At 36.7% G+C, this 20,484-nt stretch overlaps 1 protein-coding gene across 3 annotated transcripts in view; it reads right to left on the bottom strand.

Annotated features, from left to right (window-relative positions):
* The window catches only part of GLRA2 (glycine receptor alpha 2), a 173,447-nt gene that overhangs the window by 118,249 nt on the left and 34,714 nt on the right, over positions 1-20,484 (bottom strand). The window contains exons 2-4 of one of the 3 annotated variants that reach the window (XM_045472632.1): positions 11,136-11,203; positions 10,973-11,040; positions 3,092-3,315 (exon numbers count right to left, since the gene is read on the bottom strand). In XM_045472632.1, the coding sequence (XP_045328588.1) occupies positions 3,092-3,315; positions 10,973-10,975 (227 nt within the window). In that variant the 5' untranslated portion in view covers positions 10,976-11,040; positions 11,136-11,203. The remainder of the gene's footprint in view (positions 1-3,091; positions 3,316-10,972; positions 11,041-11,135; positions 11,204-20,484) is intronic. The other 2 variants (XM_045472631.1, XM_045472630.1) reach the window with 2 other exon arrangements.

The following is a 20,484-nucleotide window of genomic DNA, read 5'->3' as shown; positions in this document are numbered from 1 at the left end:
ATCTGCAGGACACTTGTGGAGTTCTGGTCTAGTATCCCCTCTTTTTTAAACTGCTGTCTTTTGGGAAACTTCTTGGAAAGTGTGATCTTGCTCGTTATGACATCAATGGACTGCATAGTTCTCTTTGGGTTTTGTTTGGCTATCAAAAACTTAGACTTTGGTTTCCATATGGGAAGCTACAAAGCTAAGGAAGCATGGGATTGTTCATAGATGAAATGCTATCATCAATTTGTTTTAGGTTTCACAAAATGCAAATGTAAAGCATCACCACAGAACATTATTTTTTTAATGTGAACCAATGTTTAAGTAATTATTTAAATGTGTAGGGTAGAGACAATTCATGTTATTTTTGGTACTTCTGTTGTATCCCTTCCTTGTATATTTCTTAACTCTCTTCACCCTGATTTCTCATATCAGGCATCCAATTTTCTCATTCTCATTATTCTTCATAGACATTAAATGTACTATCAGAAAGAAAATTTCCTATCAGCTCCTTACAGGTTAGTGTGAATTTAGGTCAATGGATTCCCTCTTCCAGGGGTATTTGCATTGTAAGCCTGAGTAGAGGGAAAATCCTTCCTGATGAAACAGCAGCAGGGATCTTTCCAGCACCTTTAAAACATCAGACACTGTCACCCGCAGGGCCTTAAACTTGAGTTGGACCTCTAGTTAAATCGAGTCCAGTGACTCAAGTAAACAAGTGTATAGGTGTCAGTCCCCAAATTCTAACAATACTTGAATCACATTCATTTGCAAAGTTAGAGCCATTTTTCTTTTCCTTGTTCCTCATTTATTCCTATTACTTAATTTATCTTCTATCTGCCTGCCTTGTTAGACTGGAGCCTTTCCAGGGCAGGGATCATATCTTATTCAGCTCTGGATCTCTAGGCCCAGCACAGTGTCTGGCTCATTGAAAATCCTTCCAGGCAAATAATTAGATTCCTGTAGTTCAAATCTGCCAAGAACCATGTTTCTCTAAAATGACATCCCCAGTTCTACACCAAGGATCTTTCCTCTGATTTCATAGAACACCCACAATGAAGGAAAAGTCTAAGCCAGCCTGCCACAGGACAAACTCTACCCAATCCAAAACAATTGTGAGGATATTTCAGAGCTTGTAATATGCTACGCTGGGAACGAAAGATAGAAGAATTGCCTCTGGATCTAGGTCTGGGAAACATCTTCTTCATGGTTCTAGAATGGAAAGGCCTTCACAGAGCAGAAAAAAACCCTAGTTTTATTTCTGTAGTGCATGATGCCAGGTATTTACTAGAGCACATGCCACTCAAGGCCCAGAGGGTTAGCTGGAGCAGCTGATACCCTGTGCTGCTTTTTATAACTCTCCTCCATAGCACCACGCTCTACATATGTCCCTTTTCATCAGGTCACATCGACTTAGGTTGTGCCCAATACTGCATCTTATACCAAACACATCACCATGTAAAGTATTGTGTGTTTCCTTAAAATCTTTAGAAAAATAAAAATAAAAGTAAAGTTCCTTAAAAATAAAGCAGAGGATGTTTCCTGGTTCTTCATGTAAGCAGTGACTTTGCCAGTTGTTACAGATGAGCAGCCTCTTTCATTCCACAAGACATTGGGTCTGTCAGCCATTAGCAAACTGTGAAATTACTAGGTTAAGAATGGAATATACAGTACAGACTCAAATTGTATATAGAGTTGTGAAATGAGTTTTTTGATGGTGGTAAGTCTACAGACTTTTGAAAATTATTTGCAAGGATAGCTGTCCATTTTCTTTATAATAAGATTGGAGAGAAAGGGGGAATTCTATAAAGGATCTTTAAAACATCACTGCTTATTTAATGTATTAAATATCTCTCATATACAATACTCCATCTTGGACCTTTGGGAGGAGTTACAAAAGGCGCAAAATCCAAATATCTTGGCTTTAAAGAGCTTACTATTTAGAAAGAATGTTAACTTTAAAATACAGGCAGCCACCATTGCATTTATTGAGCACATACTCTGTGTCAGGTACTGTGTCAAGTATTTTTATATACAATATATCAGGGATTGGCAAATTACAACCAGAGGGCCGAATCTAGTCCACCATCTGTTTTTATAAATAAAATTTTATTGAAACACAGGAATACTCAATTGTTTGAGTATTGTCTCTGGCTGCTTTTGTGCTACAATGGTAGAGTTGAGTGGTTGTGACAGAGTTGAGACAGTCTGGTCTACAAACTGAAATACTTACTGTCTAGACCCTTACAGGAAATATTTGCTGGCCTCTCCTCTACATCATTCATTCTTACAAGAATACTTAGAGATAAATTTAGGTTTCCTATTTTATAATTAGGTAACTGAGGGTTACGGGTTATGTAACTTAGTAAGTGGCAAAATTTGTGTTTGATTCTAGATTGTATGATTCAAAAGATCTATTCTTATTCTAAATTCATACACAAAAATAGCCAAAGCATGAGGTAGGAAGAAATAAGAGCCTTACAGATTCACAGAGAAACTGTTACTAGTGTTCAGAAAAGAAAGATACTATTTTGAGTTTGGGGTGATAAAGATTCTGGAGAAGATTGTATTTGAATGTAAAAGCAAAAATGAATCTCAGAATTTGCTACTCCCAAGCTCAAGCCCAAGAGAAGTTAAGAGATCAAGGTCACGTGATTAGTTAGAGGCAGATCTGAGATTAGGACCAGTTTTTCACTCACCCAGCCCAAAGTATACTGTCACTGACCATGCTGAGCCATTGAATGTTTTTGTATGTGTGGTTACATGTTATAGAATGGCAAAACTACTTGAAGTGGAAAATTTGTACATTATTCTCAATGATTAATTGAACTAAAGGCTTGTACTCCTTTTATTGAAGCAATCAAAAATACACATATACAGGTATTTACATGATATCTACCCACCATCCTACCAAATATATTTTTGTTGTGGAGAATCACACTTCTGAGACCATAGGAATCTCTGGCATTCTCACCAGTTTTAAGATTCAGATGATAACCAATTGACCACAAAAGTCAAATATTTATATGCATGTTGCCCTCCAGAATCAGACAGCTCTAGGCCAGAAGGAAAATGGAGAAGTAGATAGGTGCAGCCAACGGAAGCTTACCTGATACTGTAGAGTACTTTGCCATTTTTTGAAATTCGAAGCAATTTGTTGTCAGTGGTGACATCATGGAAGTTGGCACCCTTCTCATTGGCAAAGAATAAATCTGGTTTCCAAATGGAGTCCAGCATGGATGGGTCCAAGTCCAGGGAATCATCAGGATACTCGCTATATGCCAGCCGTGAATCATTCCACTGTTGTCTCAGAAAAATATTCACTCGGTAGTCCTATAGAAACCCCATGTATAAGAGTTACTTATCACCCAGTCTTGCATAAGAGGTCCATCTACACTTCCCCATCATTCCTCCCCCTGATTTTGTGCAGTATTGGTGTCTATATGAACCAGGCTGTGTATATCTTGGTCAAAATAAACTACTCAGTTCTATTAGGAGGGGAAACAGAGGGGAGAAAGGAAGAAGACTCAACCAAACCAGAACACTAATGGAATAGGTTGACTTCGTTGAATTTTTTCATGTTTAAATTATTCATTCTGAGAGGAAATAATACCAACTCAAGCTGATTTTTCCACAGAGAAAGGTAACTATGAGTACAGAAGTCAGTCTGTGATGGCAGATTGTCAAAACTTATTCCTTTTCCAAATCAGAAACGACATGATCTCTATTCTCATTCTGCTCAGATGCTCTGGGCAGAAGGAAACCCACTCTGTACTTTTGGTAGTGGAAATCTTATCATAAAACTTTGACATGATGGGACAATATTTTTACATCCATCTATATAAATACTGAGATGCTTCATGTTGACAAGATAATTCCATCATGCTACTTACTTTTAAAATTCTTAAATATTTTCTCATTTCTCTGAATGGGTTGTAGCTACAGTTGTTGACTTGAAACTTCATCAATACAGAGATCTTTTTCATTTTTCCTAGTCTGAACACCTTCTGACAAAGGTGCTCCTCCCTGTGAGAGACTCAGGTACACCCTGTCATTCCCACTTGATCCGGGAGTATACTTCCTTGCCAGTAAATCAGCTTGGGGCAGTGACTTCTCTCCTGGGAATTTCTACTCAAAGATCTTTTGGTTCATGGAAATGGTTGCTTTGCTTGGTAGAGCAGACCCCAAAAGAGGCTTTAATGGTGTTCCATAGCCATGTGGGACTATGATTCAGAGCTAATAGTTGTCCACTCTTGACACTTAGGGTCATTTAAGATGATGATATATACTCATTCCTTCTTGCTCTCTTTCCTTTTCCTTTTTTCGCCATTTGCTCCATCCCCACATCTTTGGTGCTTGGATTTTTGGTCATTGTTTATTTTACTCTAATGGTAACCAACTTGTCCTGGTTTGCCTGAGAACCTCCCAGTTTTATTCCCCAAAGTACCACGTTCATGGGATCTACTCAGTCCCAGACAAAACTGGGATAGTTGGTTACTCTACCAGGCACAGTGGATACCACCTCAGGATGGTCAGTTTTGGTTTATTCCCTTAGGGCCAAAAGAAGAAAAACATACTAAATTGTAAAGATTACGGTATATGGAAAACAGCTTCAATCCAGTTCCTTCTACCTATTACTAAGCTATCCAAATTCCTATGATATTTTTTCAAATACAGCCATCCTAATTATCAGGCTGATACAGTATTTTGGAGGTGGAAGGTCTCGGAAATAGTGCCCAGTATAGGCTTAAAGAATGCTAGTAATCAAATAGTTACTAATTTCTGAAAATCAGTCATCAAAACCCAGCTTATTTGGAAAGGCTGAAATATTGGAAGGAATAACCTTAAGGTTCTCCACTATACAACATACAAACTTTCTAACTTGGAAAATTTTATCAGCTGACTTTTATTTGGGATTTTACCAAGCATGGATGGCAAATTCTCAAACCTAAGAGGGCACTGTTGTGGGCCCAGTCAGGCTTCCATCCCGTCCTGTTTGCTCACTGACTCCTCCTGTGCTTGAATCAAGAGAATGGCAGCACCTCAAAGTTGTCCCCATCACATATTTTTGGAATTGTTCAAAGGGACCAGAGGATTGTAACTGGAAAGAGATTACCAGTTCAGTGTTTCATTGGCAACAGGAGTTGCCAGAAGCTTTGGAATTTTGTGTGAATAAAGAGTGGGAATGTGTGATATGTGGAGAATCAAAAATGGGGCTATTGAAAATACAATAATCCAACTTACATATAAAGTATACACTAGATACATCAACTGTGAGCTTTCATTAAGGTTTCCTGAGGGGGGAAAATGCAGCTTCTCCAGTGTTTGACATCCACCCCTGTTATATCCCTTATAGTGAGAGCCAGTTATCCTTAACAGATTTGGGGAGGGGAGCAGGTGTCTGTGAGTGTGTTTCAGTAGGAAGTAGGAGAGAAGAGAATCTCTTCCCTCAGACAGCTCTGGAGGTAGAGAAACTCTAATACGAGAAGTAATGACAGCTAGAAATAATAGAGGTGAATGGGTTAAATATCTTGGACCATAGGGAAGACAATTAGGGCCCCTCAGAAAGCAATCTTAGGATGGGCAAGGCCATGAGAAGCCAGGTAGACAGTATTGGGCAGAAAAATCACCAAGAGAACATCACTGCAATCCTCCCTTGAGCCTGAGAATGATTTAAAGCTGTGTATCAAGAGACTCTAGAGAATATTACATTAGTGACATACAATATGAAAACATTGACCTTTAAAAAAAATTCAGTATAAATTTTCACAGCTAATGTACATCTTTTTTTTAAAGTCTTTCCCATGAGTATTCTTCTCCAGTATTTCCTGGTTTCCTACTTTGAATTTTATATATAGAAAATAATAAAACATATTCACCCAATGTCAGAACTTGAAAGAGAGTACTAAATCTATCACATCACGATAGAACCATTAAATGTCTAACAGTTCATTTAAAATAAACGAATCCTCCTATTTGTAAGCAAGGACAAGTAGAAAACTTAGAGGAAAAATACAGTGTGTGCCACAATGACAGGAATTTTATGAAATAAGACTTTTATTAGGTCTTTTGGAAGTATTTGTTGTTTATATAAATGTATGGGAATTTAAATTTTCGATTATTTTATTTATGATGATATACACTATTTTAAAATAAACAGCTGCCCTTAAAACCTTTAAGAATAGAAAAGGATGCTCAAGGAACTAGAGACATAGGTATCCGAAGAAAAGATTTTCTGAGGCTTTGACCTCTGTAACTCTTTCACTTTACTATGATTTTCGATACAGTGTAGAAACTTGACACATGTGATTTATCCATGCATCATCTCTGTTTATGTAGAGCTAAGTTTATTTTCTCATGATATTATAAACCACAGGAGATAGTTATATTCTTCTGTAGTTTGTCTTTGTCTTTATGTCTGCTTCTAGGTTTAATGAAATATTAAAGGGGGAATAAATATTGAGAGACATGCTTAAATGCAGACTGAATTTTCGTTTCCTGCCTTCTTTCTCCAGAGACCTATTCTATGTCAAATAAATGTCATATTTCCTTGTATTAAAATTTGTTTTCCTATGACTGACTGGGTATTAGATTAGGTCATGGAAACATTCAAATTAAAAAATATATATAAGAGTAAATACATATTTTTTTTCAAATGCTATGTGTAAGTCATGTAATCTTTATTATATTCTTAACACAAATACAAGTACCTACATTCCATACTATTATCTCACATCAAGTTTAGTATTTCTAAAGTTTCACTTTTCCTAATGCCACAGATGGTTTCCTTAAATTGAATTATTTTGGTACTATTATATTTGGTCTAGCATTTGTACACAGAGATTACCACTATGTCTCATATACACTCTTATTAAACCTTACTCTTGCTCTCTTTTATTTGCATACATACACATTTTTCAATCTAGTTACATTATAAAGTTATCAACAAGAAGGCTATGCTTTGTTGACTCCCCACAGTGCCTCTGTGGCACTTTGGTTTTAACCTGTGGCTAGACTGCAGTAAAGTTTCATCCTCCTCAGTCTGTGCTAGCTTTGATACGGGAAGTTAGCCTTGAATTGGAAATTATGGGGGTGGGTGCAGTTGTTTTATGATGGATTCAGGCTTTAACGTTGCAGTGTGAGAGACCAAGGTCACCTTGTATCTCAGTTTAACAAAATGCCAGGCTTGGGGTAGACTCTTGGTGCTTCCTTAAGTCAGAAATAAGAAATGTAGCTCCCTGCTATTCCTGATACGTTAGCATCTCCTCCTGAATTGCGTATGCAGCTACAGAATGAAAGGGAACCCACGGTGTCATTTCAGCAGTTACAGCACAGCGGGCATCCTCCTAAGGGGCTGTCTACCACTCATCCAGTTCCTCAGGAACATGATCTCAGATCTGAGATAAAACAACTCTTCACCCTGCAGCAGTAACCGGCAGAGCATGTGGAACTTATCTCTTGGGGCCAAGTTTGGGGGAGCTGGACTCCTATTCTGGAGATACTGTCTGAGTGAACACATTTTAGGCCCTTCCAGCTCTTTCTCCCCCACCTCAAGTGTTAAATGAGGAGGGAGTCAGGATCTGCTACTGTGGCATGGGTAGTGTTCCAGCACACACAGGTCCAAATCACATCCTTTGAGGAGACTATCTCTTCATTTTCTGATGGCCAGTCTTGGGGAGAGCTGCATGCCGGTGGCGCGCAAATACTTGTGACCTTTACTGACATTACTGATATTGCTAAAGTATGTCTTTATATGAGGAAAGCAGGCATTGCAAATGTATTCCCTCTCCTCTAAATTCTCTTGCCATCAGCAGCTAAAGAAAAGGGGGAAAGGAAGAAAAGGAAATGGTAAACTGACATTCTCAAGACAAAATATAACCTTTCTCGGAACCACAAAAAAATTGTTCCACTGAATTCTTTTAACGCAAGGTTGGTGGGCAATGACCAGCCACAGATCCCTATGACTCTTAACGAAGAAAAATGTGTATTTTGGAATAATGTATATCATCATAATGATTCATAAAAAAGCATTCCTTAGAATAATACAACTGCATCTTCAACACTAACATATCAAAGGGATGAGAGGCAGTATTGGGTCTCTAAGGGAGCCTATACTTTGTGGGCAGGTAGTGCCAACAATAGTTTAATGAGATGACATCGCCTCTTATTTAGAAACAAATCAAATACTCAACTAAATCCTTCAGTAATGCGACCAGGGTTATGGAGTGAGAGTGGGGCATGAGGGAAGAGAGGAAAATCAACATGTTTAGAAACTCAAAATTCTGAGGCACTCTTGGAAAAATTCATCCCAGAAAACATAGGTAAAGCAAAAATGATTTTTGCTTCCATATAGCTCTAAGCAGTGTCTTCAGTGACCACACACGTTATTGTGCATAAAGACTAAGGGTCTGGTATTCTGACTCCTACTAAAGACAGTTCAGAGAAAAATCTGGTTCTGTTTCATTTTTTTTTTTTTTGTCCAATTTTCTTTTAGTCAAACTTTGTGAAAGTGTGGGTAAATTTATGGGCGATAGAATCTCAAGGTTTTTGCAAGGGAAGCTTGGGCTGCCATGATATTCCATGTGCGTCAGGTAGATTCCCAGGTAGGACCCGAGGGGTCTGGGAGGATAGACACTTTCTTTCAAGGTGGAGCCTATTTCTGTAAGTAAAGTTTTTTGGCGTACAGCCACACCCATTTGCTTACTATTGTTTATGGTTGCTTTCATGCCAAAAGGGCAGAATGGAGTAGTTGTGACAGAGACTGTCAGACCCTCAAAGTCTTAAGTATTTACTGTCTGGTCTTCTACAGAAAAAAGTTTGCCAGTTCCTACCCTACGTGGCATGAGGATTTATTAAGCACGATAGAGTTTCAAAAAAAAATATTCATTTTAGTTTCACACAAAAGCTTTAACTGAAGAAAATAAAAGATCCCTTTTCAAAGCCAAATGAAGTTGGTCATTACATCAAAAGCTAAGAAATAAAAGAAACACAATATCCACTACTCTTCTGACCATGCGATACAGTCTATATGATACGGCAAGATAGGCAGGCTGTTCATTTTACACTTGAGCAATGATTTCCAACGTTTCTCACAGGAAACATGACAAAGGACACCTTAATAAGTGGCCAGGAAACACCTAAGCAGCCCATTTATTAAACACCTTCAGTAACTATTAAACACACAGGAAAACAAGGATATCCATAGTTTCCGTTTTTATCTCCTTAAATGTTTAGCTTTTTCTTGCATTAATAAACATTGGAAAGGTGCACATTTACATTTTTGATTGAGGGTAAATGCAATGAGGAGTTTAATCAAAGCAACTTAGGATTCTAATTAATGCAATCAGCATTAGGTCGTGCAAATATCGTCATTGAATGCCATCGTGTAAAGCGGGTGACAGTGATTTGGGCTGCTGGAAGATTTGCCCCTCTGTTATCAGGATAAAACCAAGAGGGGAGAGACAAAAACTGAATGCCAAGCCTAGAGCTTGGCTTAGTCCTTCCATGTTTACATTTTCTTGTGAGTCATTTAATAACCCTATCAAAACTATATTGAGTGGGGGCGCCTGGGTGGCGCAGTCGGTTAAGCGTCCGACTTCAGCTAGGTCACGATCTCGCGGTCCGTGAGTTCGAGGCCCGCGTCGGGCTGTGGGCTGATGGCTCAGAGCCTGGAGCCTGTTTCTGATTCTGTGTCTCCCTCTCTCTCTGCCCCTCCCCCGTTCATGCTCTGTCTCTCTCTGTCCCAAAAATAAAAATAAAACGTTGAAAAAAAAATTAAAAAAAAAAAACTATATTGAGTAAAATTCTTAATGCACTACCTCCTGTCAAAGCACCAGAAGGCTCATTTCTGGACAGTGCTGTGTCAGTAATGTTAAAATGGGTAGTGGAGTTGCATTATGTCTAATTTTGCCAGTGAGAAGGAATGCTAAAAGGTAAATTACTTTTTTCTAGCATTGAGGACACCAAAAAGTACAGTAATTTGTTAAACACAATCCTAGTAGCCTGAAAGAGAAAATTCATAAAGACAAGGGAACACTATTTTTTACTTCCCAATGGCATTATGCTCATTATTTCACTTGAGTGTTTCTAGGACATCAGCCATCAAAGTACTTAGTCAAGTTCAACCATATTTTATTTTGACTTCATCCAGTAATATGGCTACTTTATGTAGTCATGAAAATTAGAACTTGCCAATTGATTGAGGACTTAAACTGTGTGAGGACCAAGAAAAAATTTCACCCAAAAGTCAATTTCCACACTATCACCTAGCACTGTAAGGCTCTTGATCTCATAGGCTGTGTCACAGCAACACCATCACCATGAAATTTATAAGAAATATTGGTGGATTTTGTAGTATCTGAAATCTTTTTCATGTACATGGAACATACTTGTACATACATGATGATGAGCTTATAATTAGTTTTATGTTCATTAGGGTTTTTTTTTTGAGGGGGAGCCACGCATATGATGCGTTTGCTATGGACTCGGGGCTATTTTCTTTTGCAACAAGATCATGTGTGTGCGCACACATGTGTGTATTTAGTGTAAGGTCAGCCCCTTGGCATGTATCTTTAATGTTGCATATCCGAGGCTTGACTATGTTAAAACTTCGATTATATGAAAAAGACTGGCTATAAAAAAAATACCCCCTAAACTTTGAAATTTGTATTTCTGAAACATTAGAGATATAAATATTTAAATATCTTTAATGATACATGATGCTTATTACTGATAATTGTACCTAAGTCGAGCCAAACATCAAGTGTTTTAAAAATTTCTCTGGCATGATAGATAAAATATTATTGGATTTTAAGTAATGAACTCTTGACTAATGACTTTCTAAAGTGACAGTGTACAAATAATTGCTTTCCAGAGGTGAGTGAACTTGGAAATTGGCATTCAGTAAGTGTCTCACACATATAAAACAGTGCTTCTTCGATCCTGTATCCCATTCCTTCACACGATGGCTTCAATGCTCAGTCCCACTCACCATTGTAGTTTCTGCTATTGACCCAAAGCTGTTGATAAATATGTTGCAGGTAACATTTACAGGAGGCCCTGCAAGTTGAACAATAAATAGAAAATTTGACAGGTTGTGTTCATGGCATAATCAAGTCACGTTTGTCTCTTGCCAGTGGCATTGTGGCACTTACCATGGTAGTTTCTGTGACCGATCCAAAACTGTTGATAAAAATATTGCAAGTAACGTTTACTGGAGGACCTGCAGAATGCAATAAGAATATTGCAATAGACATTGAAGCAAGAATACAGCTCCATCAACATCTGTGCAAATGACTAGAAACGTAAACTAAAAATGATGGTGAGATTGCAAAAAAAAAAAAAAAAAAAAAAAAAAAAAAAAAAAAAAAGCCAAAAACCAAAATCAAAAATGTTGTACCCAGAGGTTCAGAGTGATAACATTCCCACTAGTGTTTCGAATAAGGACAGTTAAGCAATGATAACTTACCCAGCAGAGTTTGGGATTTAGAAAATATAAGCTGGAGACTATTAAACTGAATTCATTGTCACTAGTTGCTATCAAAATAGCCTTTTGGGTGGATGGCCTTTATCCATCCACCTCCTTTTCCAGGACACCCTTTAAATCAGTGGGGCTAATTTGATTCTCTTGACACCTTTGAATTTAGCCCATTCATTCTGTATATCCTCTGATCCCCAATGAAAAATGATGTACAAAAATACAAAAATAAAGAAAATTGGCTGATTTTAAGAAATAAACACAGAAATGTCACTTAATGTCTGGATTGTAAAGCAAGGGCTATTAATCCTAGATATGCTTTCAAAAGAGAGTCCACTTTTTTCTCCAGAGACCCAGAGGCTAGCTTTCTTGATCTTGCCCTTGGTCTCCCCAACCCAAGCCCTACTCAGGCCCTTTTCTGCTTAGCATCTGAGATCAGATGACAACAGATGTGTTCAGGGGGGTATGGCCACAGATTCTTTGCCCTTCGATGATAGATATCACTGTCTAATTATTTCCAGTTTCATGTTTTTCTGGGAGATATGTTTATTGCCCTCACGTAGTTACCCCTTAATTCTGGGTTAAGAATACACTGCCATGAGCCTTCTATCGCTAGAAAATTCTCTCTCTTTACTTAACAAGGTCTATGTAACCTAGTTCAGGCTACACCCTGGTTGGCTCTATACCCAACATGCCATGAGGATCTAAGTGACTGAGGCCTCCCTCTAAGGGTGGTGGTAAAACTCAACCATGGTGGCGCTTGGGTACCGTGTGTTTAAACTCGACAAGTCAGAGGGTTCTCCAGCCCTTTCCTTTGAGGAAAGGAAACTTAGGTTAAACAGCAAACTTAAGTCTCCAGGCAAGAACTTTTGGTAAAAGAGATGTGTTAAGTTTTTTTCTTTAACATAACTAACTTTTCTGTTCTTAATGGAAAACGATTGTGTTTATTTTTTTAAATGTTTGTAGGTATGGAATCACAGGCATATTATCAAAATATTTTTCAGCCTGCATCTTTGAGATATTCCAAGTCTTTTAATTCATTCCTCCCCCCTCTTATTTCAACATCTGCCAAGATGACTTCTTCCCCAGGGTCACTTTCTACTCTATTTGACTTTGTTTCTCATTTGGTTACTGAAAACAGAACAAAAATGAGTCTCTTCCTTGATGATAAAGTTCTATTCCATAGCAAATATACTTTTATGCTAATAAGAAATACATTTAGACAAGGTAGAGGCAAGTTGTGAGACATTGTATGTGTTCACTTTTTTTCTTCTCTTCACAATAAAATATTTCATTGTAAATAGCCCAATTCAGGATGGGAAGCTTTCATGAATTTTTATATGCAAGATAGATAAGAAAATGAATGATGGGGGGGTAAAGAAACAGGAAAGAGACATGTCTTCTACTGTACATTATCCTGGCCTCCCCAATTGGCCTCCCCAGTTGGCTTACAGGCATTTAGGATGCTGGGTCATACCATCATACACTTATTTTTATCCTTCCAAGTAAATGGCGGTGTGAGTGTATTGCTAGAACTCAAAATATTTTTTAAGCTACCACATATTAACAAGCTGTCCTAAGCACATTTTAAAAATTATCTAGTTTAATCTTCTCAAAAGAGGAATTGTTTTACTGCACCAGTAAATGTTTTCAGATGAGGAAACTGGGGGTTAGAGAGGTTAAGCAACTTGCTTAAAGTCATGCCACAGTAAGTAGAAAGGCTGACACTCCATGCCTTATCATTCTCATCCCAAACACCTAAACGTTCAGCCCCTTTGCTGCACCGCATTCCTTACACAATAACCTCGCTTCCTCCTGACCTGCCAACCATGGTGTTTGCCACTGGTTTGTGGGATATTTCTGGGACAATTTGATCCTTTACTTCTGACCTCTTCAATCTTGGGTATTTTCTCAAGTTTCATTTGCATCCGGATATAAAATTTTGGAAAGAAGAAAAAGCAATTTTTTTGGATGCAGGGTTAGTACATGCATGTAATAAGAGTTGATACATATTAAAACCCTGCTGTGCGCCAGTGAGTGCCTTATTTCATTCTTCAGTCATTAGGTGCTACCATGTCCCCCACTTTATAGATGAGGAAGCTGAGACACAGAGGTAATTAATTAATTTTCCCAAGGTCACAGAGTTTGTAAGAGGCAGAAGTTGCCTAACTTATGGACACTTTTCTTAACCGCAGGAGTAAAATGCCTGAGGCCCCTGAAATTATCTTTCTGATAAAAGCTACTAGGACTACGGCCTGAAAATTCTTTGGGTTAGATGTTAGAATTGTTTTTCATTTTGTTATCCTGATATGTGTCCATACAACCTTTCATCTGTATTTTAGCCCAATAATCCACTAAGGTGTTCTAATTAACAAGGACACATCCTTAGATGTGATCATAAGTGAATGATTATTCTGTGAACTGTAGAAAGAAATAGTTAACACTAGTTAACCTCATGTAATTGGTTTTATCAGCAAAGTTACGATATTCCAATGTGAACTGGATGAGAATTCAATAGGAAAAAGAATTATGTAGACACCTAATCTCTCATATCACTGTTATCCCTTCCTTCTTTCCAAACATCGTCTCCTCTCTCCCATCTCCCCTCTCTCCCTCCCTGCTTCCCTTTCTTTCTCACTCTTTTCTTTCTTTTTTGCCTTATTCTTTTTTTTTTTTTTATTATTTGAGTGTAGTTGACACACAATGTTATATTAGTTTCAGGAGTACAACATAGTGATTTGACAGGTTTAAACATGATGCTATGCTTACCACAAGTGTAGCTACCATCCATCAGCCTACATTGTTATTACAGTATCATTGACTATATTCCTTATGCTGTGCCTCTTATTCCCATGACTTATTCATTTCATAACTGGAAGTTTTGCCTATCCCCCCACCCCCTCTGGCAGCCGTCAGTTTGTTCTCTGTGTTTACAGGAATGATTCTGCTTTTTCTTTGTTTATTCATTTTTTTTTTAGATTCTACATATAAGTGAAATCATGTAGTATTTGTCTTTCTCAGTCTGACTTATTTCACTGAGTATAATACCCTCTAGGTCCATCCATGTTGTGGCAAACTGCACAGTTTCATCTTTTTATTTTGCATGATATTTCTGGGTGTGTGTGTGTGTGTGTGTGTGTGTGTGTGTGTGTGTGTTTGTGTGTGTGTACAACATCTTCCTTATCCATTCATCTATTGATGGACTCTTAAGTTGCTCCTGTATCTTGGCTATTGTAAATAATGCAGCCATAAACATAGGAGTGCATATATCCTTTCAAATTAATGTTTTTTGTTTTCTTTGGGTAAATATTCAGTAGTGGAATTATTGGATCTTATGGTAATTCTGTTTTTAAGTTTTTGAGGAGCCTTGGTACAGTGACTGTATCAATTTGCTTTCCTGCCAATGGCATGTGAGGGTTCCTTTTTTTCCACATCTTCACCAACACTTGTTATTTCTTGTCTTTTTGATTTTAGTCATTCTCACAGATGGAGGGTAATATTTCATTGTGGTTTTGATATGCATTTCTCTGATGATTAGTGATGTTGAGCACCGTTTCGTGTGTCTGTTGGCTATCTGTATGTCTTCTTTGGACAAATGTCTGTTCAGGTCCTCTGCCCATTTTTTAATTGGGCTGTTTGTTTTTATGGTGTCGAGTTGCATAAATTATTTATATATTATGGATATTAACCCCTTATTGGACATATCATTCTCAAATATCTTCTCCCATTCAGTAGGTTGCCTTCTTGTTTTATCAATGGTTTCCTTCATTGTGCAAAAGCTTTTTATTTTGCTGTGGTCCCAATAGTTTATTTCTGCTTTTGTTTGCATTGCCTTAAGAGACATATCTAGGAAAATGTTGCTACAGCTAATGTCAGAGAAATTACTACCTGTGTCCTCTTCTAGGATTTTTATGATTTCAGCTCTCACAGGTCTTTAACCCATTTTGAGTCTATTTTTGTATATGGTATTAGAAAGTGGTCCAGTTTCATTGTTTTGCATGTAGCTGTCTGGTTTGCCCAGCACTATTTATTGAAGAAACCATCTTTTCCTCGTTGTATGTTCTTGCCTCCTTTGTCATATATTAATTGACCATGTAAGTGTGGGTTTATTTCTGGGCTCTATTCTGTTCCATTGATCTAAGTATCTCTTTTTTGTGGCAGTACCATGCTGTTTTGATGACCACAGTTTTGTAATCCCAGATTACCTTGTAATGTGGGATTGTGATACCTGTAGCTTTGTTTTTCTTTTTCAAGATCGCTTTGGCTATTTGGGGTCTTTTGTGGCTCCACACCAATTTCAGTATTATTTGTTCCAGTTTTGTGAAAAATGTTGTTGGCATTTTTATAGGGATTGCATTGAATTGTTTTGCCTTATTCTTATGAGAGACTGATCTTGCCATAACTTTAGTATGTAATTCACATATAAATGGAGGTAGATTTTTATATGGTAAATAGATTTCAAATACTTTAAATGTATTTGGAAGAAAGACTCCCTTCCCTGATCCCCGGCACAAAGATGACAAGCCCCATTCTATACGGGTCCCCTTTGTTGCTATATACTGCTCTCTTGGATTATCTTCTTTGGAGTAAGGCATTTGTCTTGGTAACCCAAGTAAAACTACAATTATGCTACAATTATCACCTATTAACATCTTCACTTTTGGATCAGTTGACCAAATTGGCTGTCAGAGGGCAGCTACTCAGACTGCAGTTGGAAGCTCCGCAAAATCAGCACCACCTGGGAGCTTGTTAGAAACGCAGACTCTCCAGGCCCATTTGGGTCCTGAGGAGGCAGTTTTCACTTTAACAAGAGAGATTTGTTCCTTCAGATAATTCTGTCTCCCTTTCAAAATTATAATCACTTGTACTTTGTTTCAGTCTTTCAAGAATGTCCCTTGAAATGTCAACTGTAGTCCATTAATAAAACCACTAAAGGTAGGACAAGTTTGGAAAACACTGTTGAATCAATTAGGCAAGTTTCTTTAATATAAGTTTCTCAAAGTTGTGCAACCACTAACCACTATCTATTTCCAAAGTTTTTCCATCACTTCAAACAGAAACTTTGTAACCATTAAGCAGTAACTCCCCATTCTCCTCTCCCTCAAGCCCCTGGTAACTTCTAATCTACTTTCTGTCTCTATGAATTTGTTTACTCAAGGTATTTCATATAAGTGGAATCATACAATATTTATCCTTTGTATCTGGCTTCTTTCACTTAGCATAATGTTTTCAATGTTCATCCATGTTGTAGCATGTATCAGAACTTCTTTCCTTTTTATGACTAAATAATCATTGTATATATATACTACATTTTGTTTATTCATCTGTTAATAGAAACTTGGATTTTTTCACCCTTTGGCTGTTGGGAGTAATGCTGCAATGAAATGTTTGAGTTCCTACTTTCAACCCTCATGGATGTATACCCAGGAGTGGAATTAGGGGTCACATGCTAATTCTATGTTTAATTTTTTAAGGAACTGCCATACTGTTTTCTACAGTGGCTACACTATTTTAAATTGCCACAAGTAATTTTTGAGTATTCCAATTTCTCCACATCTTCACCAATACATATTTTCCATGTTTTGACTGTAGTCATTCTAGTAGGTATGAGGGGGTATCTTATTGTGGTTTTGATTTTCATTTCCCTAATGACTAATGACATTGAACATTTTTTCTTGTGATTATTGGCTATCATTTTGGAGAAAAGTCTATTCAGGTCCTTTGCCCATTTTTGTATTGGGTAGGTTGTCTTTCTGTTGTTGAATTATAAGAGTTCTTTATATATTGTGGATATTAAGCCCGATCAGATATATGATTTGCAAATAGTTTCTCTTAGTAGGTTTACTCTTCTTTGATAATGTACTTTGATGCACAACAGTTTTTGGTTTTGATGAAATCCAGTTTACCTATTTTTTTTCTTTTGTTGCTTATGTTTTAGTGTCATCAAAAAAGATCAATGACCAAATCCATGGTCGTGAAGGTTTGCCCCTATGTTTTCTTTTAAAAGTTTAATGGTTTCAGCGCTTATATTTAGGCTGTTGATTCATTTTGAGATAATTTTTGTATATGGTGTGAGATAGAGGTCCAACTTCATCCTTTTGCATTGTGGAAATCTAGTTGTGTATTATGCTAAGTGAAATAGGGCAGAGAAAGACAAATACCATATGATTTCACTTGTATGTGGAATCTAAAAAGAACAGAACAAATTAACACCCGACTCTTCAATACAAACTGTTGAATTTGTTTTGCTAATATTTTTTTGAGGATTTCTGCATCTGTATTCATAAAGGAAATTGGTCTGTGATTTTCTTGTGGTGTCTCTGTCTGGCTTTGATATCAGGGTAATGTTGACCTCATAGAATGAGTTTGAATGTGTTCTTTTTTATTTCTTGGAAGAATTTGAGAAGTATTGGTGTTAATTTTTCTTTAAATGTTTGGAAGAATTCGCCAGTGAACCCATCTGGTCTTGAAGTTTTCTTTGTTGGAAGATTTTTGATTATTCGTCCAATCTCTTTACTTGTGATAGGTCTGTTGAGATTTTCTATTTCATCTTCAGTCATCTTAGGTAATTTTTGTGTTTCTACGTATTTGTCTATTTCATCTAGGTTATCTGATTTGTTAATAATCTTATAATTTTTTTTTTATTTCTGAAAGGTCAGTTGTAATGCCCCCACTTTTATTTCTGATTTTAGTTATTGGAGTTTTCTCTCTTTTTTCCTTGTCAGTCTACATAAAGGTCTGTAATTTTTGTTGATCTTTTAAAAGAACCAACTTTTGGTTTTGTTGATTCTCTAAAGACTTTTCTATTTTTTTTTTTCCGATTCTAATCTTTATTATTTACTTTTTTGGAGAGTGTTAGGTTTAGTTTTTCTCTTCTTTTTCTAGTTCTTCAGAATATAATATTATGTTACTTATTTAAGATCTTTCTGCTTTTTGGGGTGCCTGAGTGGCTCAGTCAGTTAAGTGTCCGACTTCAGCTCAGGTCATGATCTCATGGTTAATGAGTTCGAGCCCCGTGTTGGGCTCTGTGCTGACAGCTCAGAGCCTGGAGCCTGCTTTGGATTCTGTGTCTTCCTCTCTCTCTCTGCCCCTCCCCTGCTCACACTCTCTCTCTCTCTCTCAAAAAAATAAGTAAACATTACGAAAATTTTTAAAAAAATCTTTCTTCTTTTTAAATGCAGGCACTTGTTTTATAAATTTCCCTCTGAGTACTGTCTTCACTGCATCCCATAAGTTTGTTTTCATTCATTTCTAATTTCCCTTGTGATTTCTTCTTTGACCCATTGGTTGTATAAGAGTGTGTTAATTTCCAAATATTTGTGAATTTTCTGGGTTTCCTTTTATTATTGATTTTTAGCTTCATTCTACTGTGGTTGGAAGAGATACTTTTTATGATTTTAATCTTTTAAAATTCATTAAGAATAATTTTGTGGTTCAATATATGCTCTATCCTGGAGAATGTTCCATGTGCACTTGAGAAGAATGTATAGTCTACTGTTGTTGGGTGGGGCACTCTATATATATTTGTTAGATCTAGTTGATTTATAGTGTTGTTCACATCCGTATTTTCCATACTGAGCTCTGTATAGATGCTCTATCCATTATTGAAAATGGTGTATTAAAGTCTCCAAATGTTATTGTAGAAGTGTTATTTCTCCCATTGTTTCTGTCAATGTTTGCTTCATGTATTTTGGGGCTCTGGTATTTGGTGGATATACTTTTAGAATTGTTATATCATCTTGATGATTTGATCCTTTTATCAATATATACTGCAATTCTTTGTTTTAAGAGATTTTTACTAATATTGTATTTTGTCTGATGTTAGTATAGTCACCTCAGTTCTCTTTTGGTTACTGTTTGCATAGAATAATCTTTTTCTACCTTCTGACTTGTGTCTTTGGATCTAAAGTGAGTCTCTTGTAGATAGCATATAGTTACATCATATTTTATCCATTCTTACCATCTATGTCTTTTGATTGGGGAGTTTAGTTAATTTGCATTAAAAGTAATTGCTGATAAAAAATGACTTACATCTGCCATTTGGTATTTGATATCTATGTATCTTACAGCTTTTTTGACTTTCATTTCCTCTATTACTACCCTCTTTTGTGTTAACTTTTTTTGCAGTGAATTATTTTGATTCTCTTTTATTTCTTTTTTGCATACTTTTTAAATATTTTCTTTGTGGTTACCATGGGGATAACATTTAACACTGTAAATTTATAGCAATTTAGTTTGAATTGATACCAACTTAACTTCAATAACGTACAGAAACTCTACTCCTATACAGATATATCTTCCTCCCTTTATGTGCGGTTGTCACAAATTACATCTTTATTCATTATGTGCCCAATAGCATAGATTAACAACTTTTAAATGCATTTGTCTCTTAAATCCTGGAGGAATTAAGAAGTGGAGTTACAAACCCAAACTACCATAATACTGTTTTATATTTGTCCATGTATTTACCTTAACCAGCAATTTTTATTTCTTCATTAGGTTTTGAGTTACTGTCTAGTGTTCTTTCATTTCATTTCATAAAGGACTCCGTTTATCATTTCTTGGAAGGTAGGTCTGGTTGTAATGAACTCTCATAGCTTTTGTTCATCTGAAAATGTCTTTATTTCTTCTTCATTTGTGAAAGACAATTTTGCTGGATAAAAGCTCCCAAGCTCTCATTTACATTGATTTTTTTTCCTCCCAACACATAAAATATATCATTCCATTGCCTTCTAGACTCCAAGGTTTCACTGAGAAATAAGTTGATATTCTTATTGGGGAATCCCATATAAGTAATGGGTTTTCTCGTGCTGTTTTAAAAATCCTCTCATTGTCTTTGGCTTTCAACAGTTTGATTATAAATGTTCTCAGTGTGGGTCTCTTTGGGTTTTCCTACTTGGAGTTCATTGAGGTTTTTGGATTTGTAGATCTATGTTTTCATCAAATTTGAGGACCCATTATTTCTTTAAATATTCTATTCAAATATTCTTCCCACCTTTTCCTTTTTCTCTTCTTTTTTTTTTTAG

Source organism: Leopardus geoffroyi, chromosome X (genome assembly GCF_018350155.1).
Source record: "Leopardus geoffroyi isolate Oge1 chromosome X, O.geoffroyi_Oge1_pat1.0, whole genome shotgun sequence".
Lineage (NCBI taxonomy): Eukaryota > Metazoa > Chordata > Mammalia > Carnivora > Felidae > Leopardus > Leopardus geoffroyi.
The sequence above is the reverse complement of the archived record's forward strand: the minus strand, read 5'-3'. Positions and strand labels throughout refer to the sequence as shown.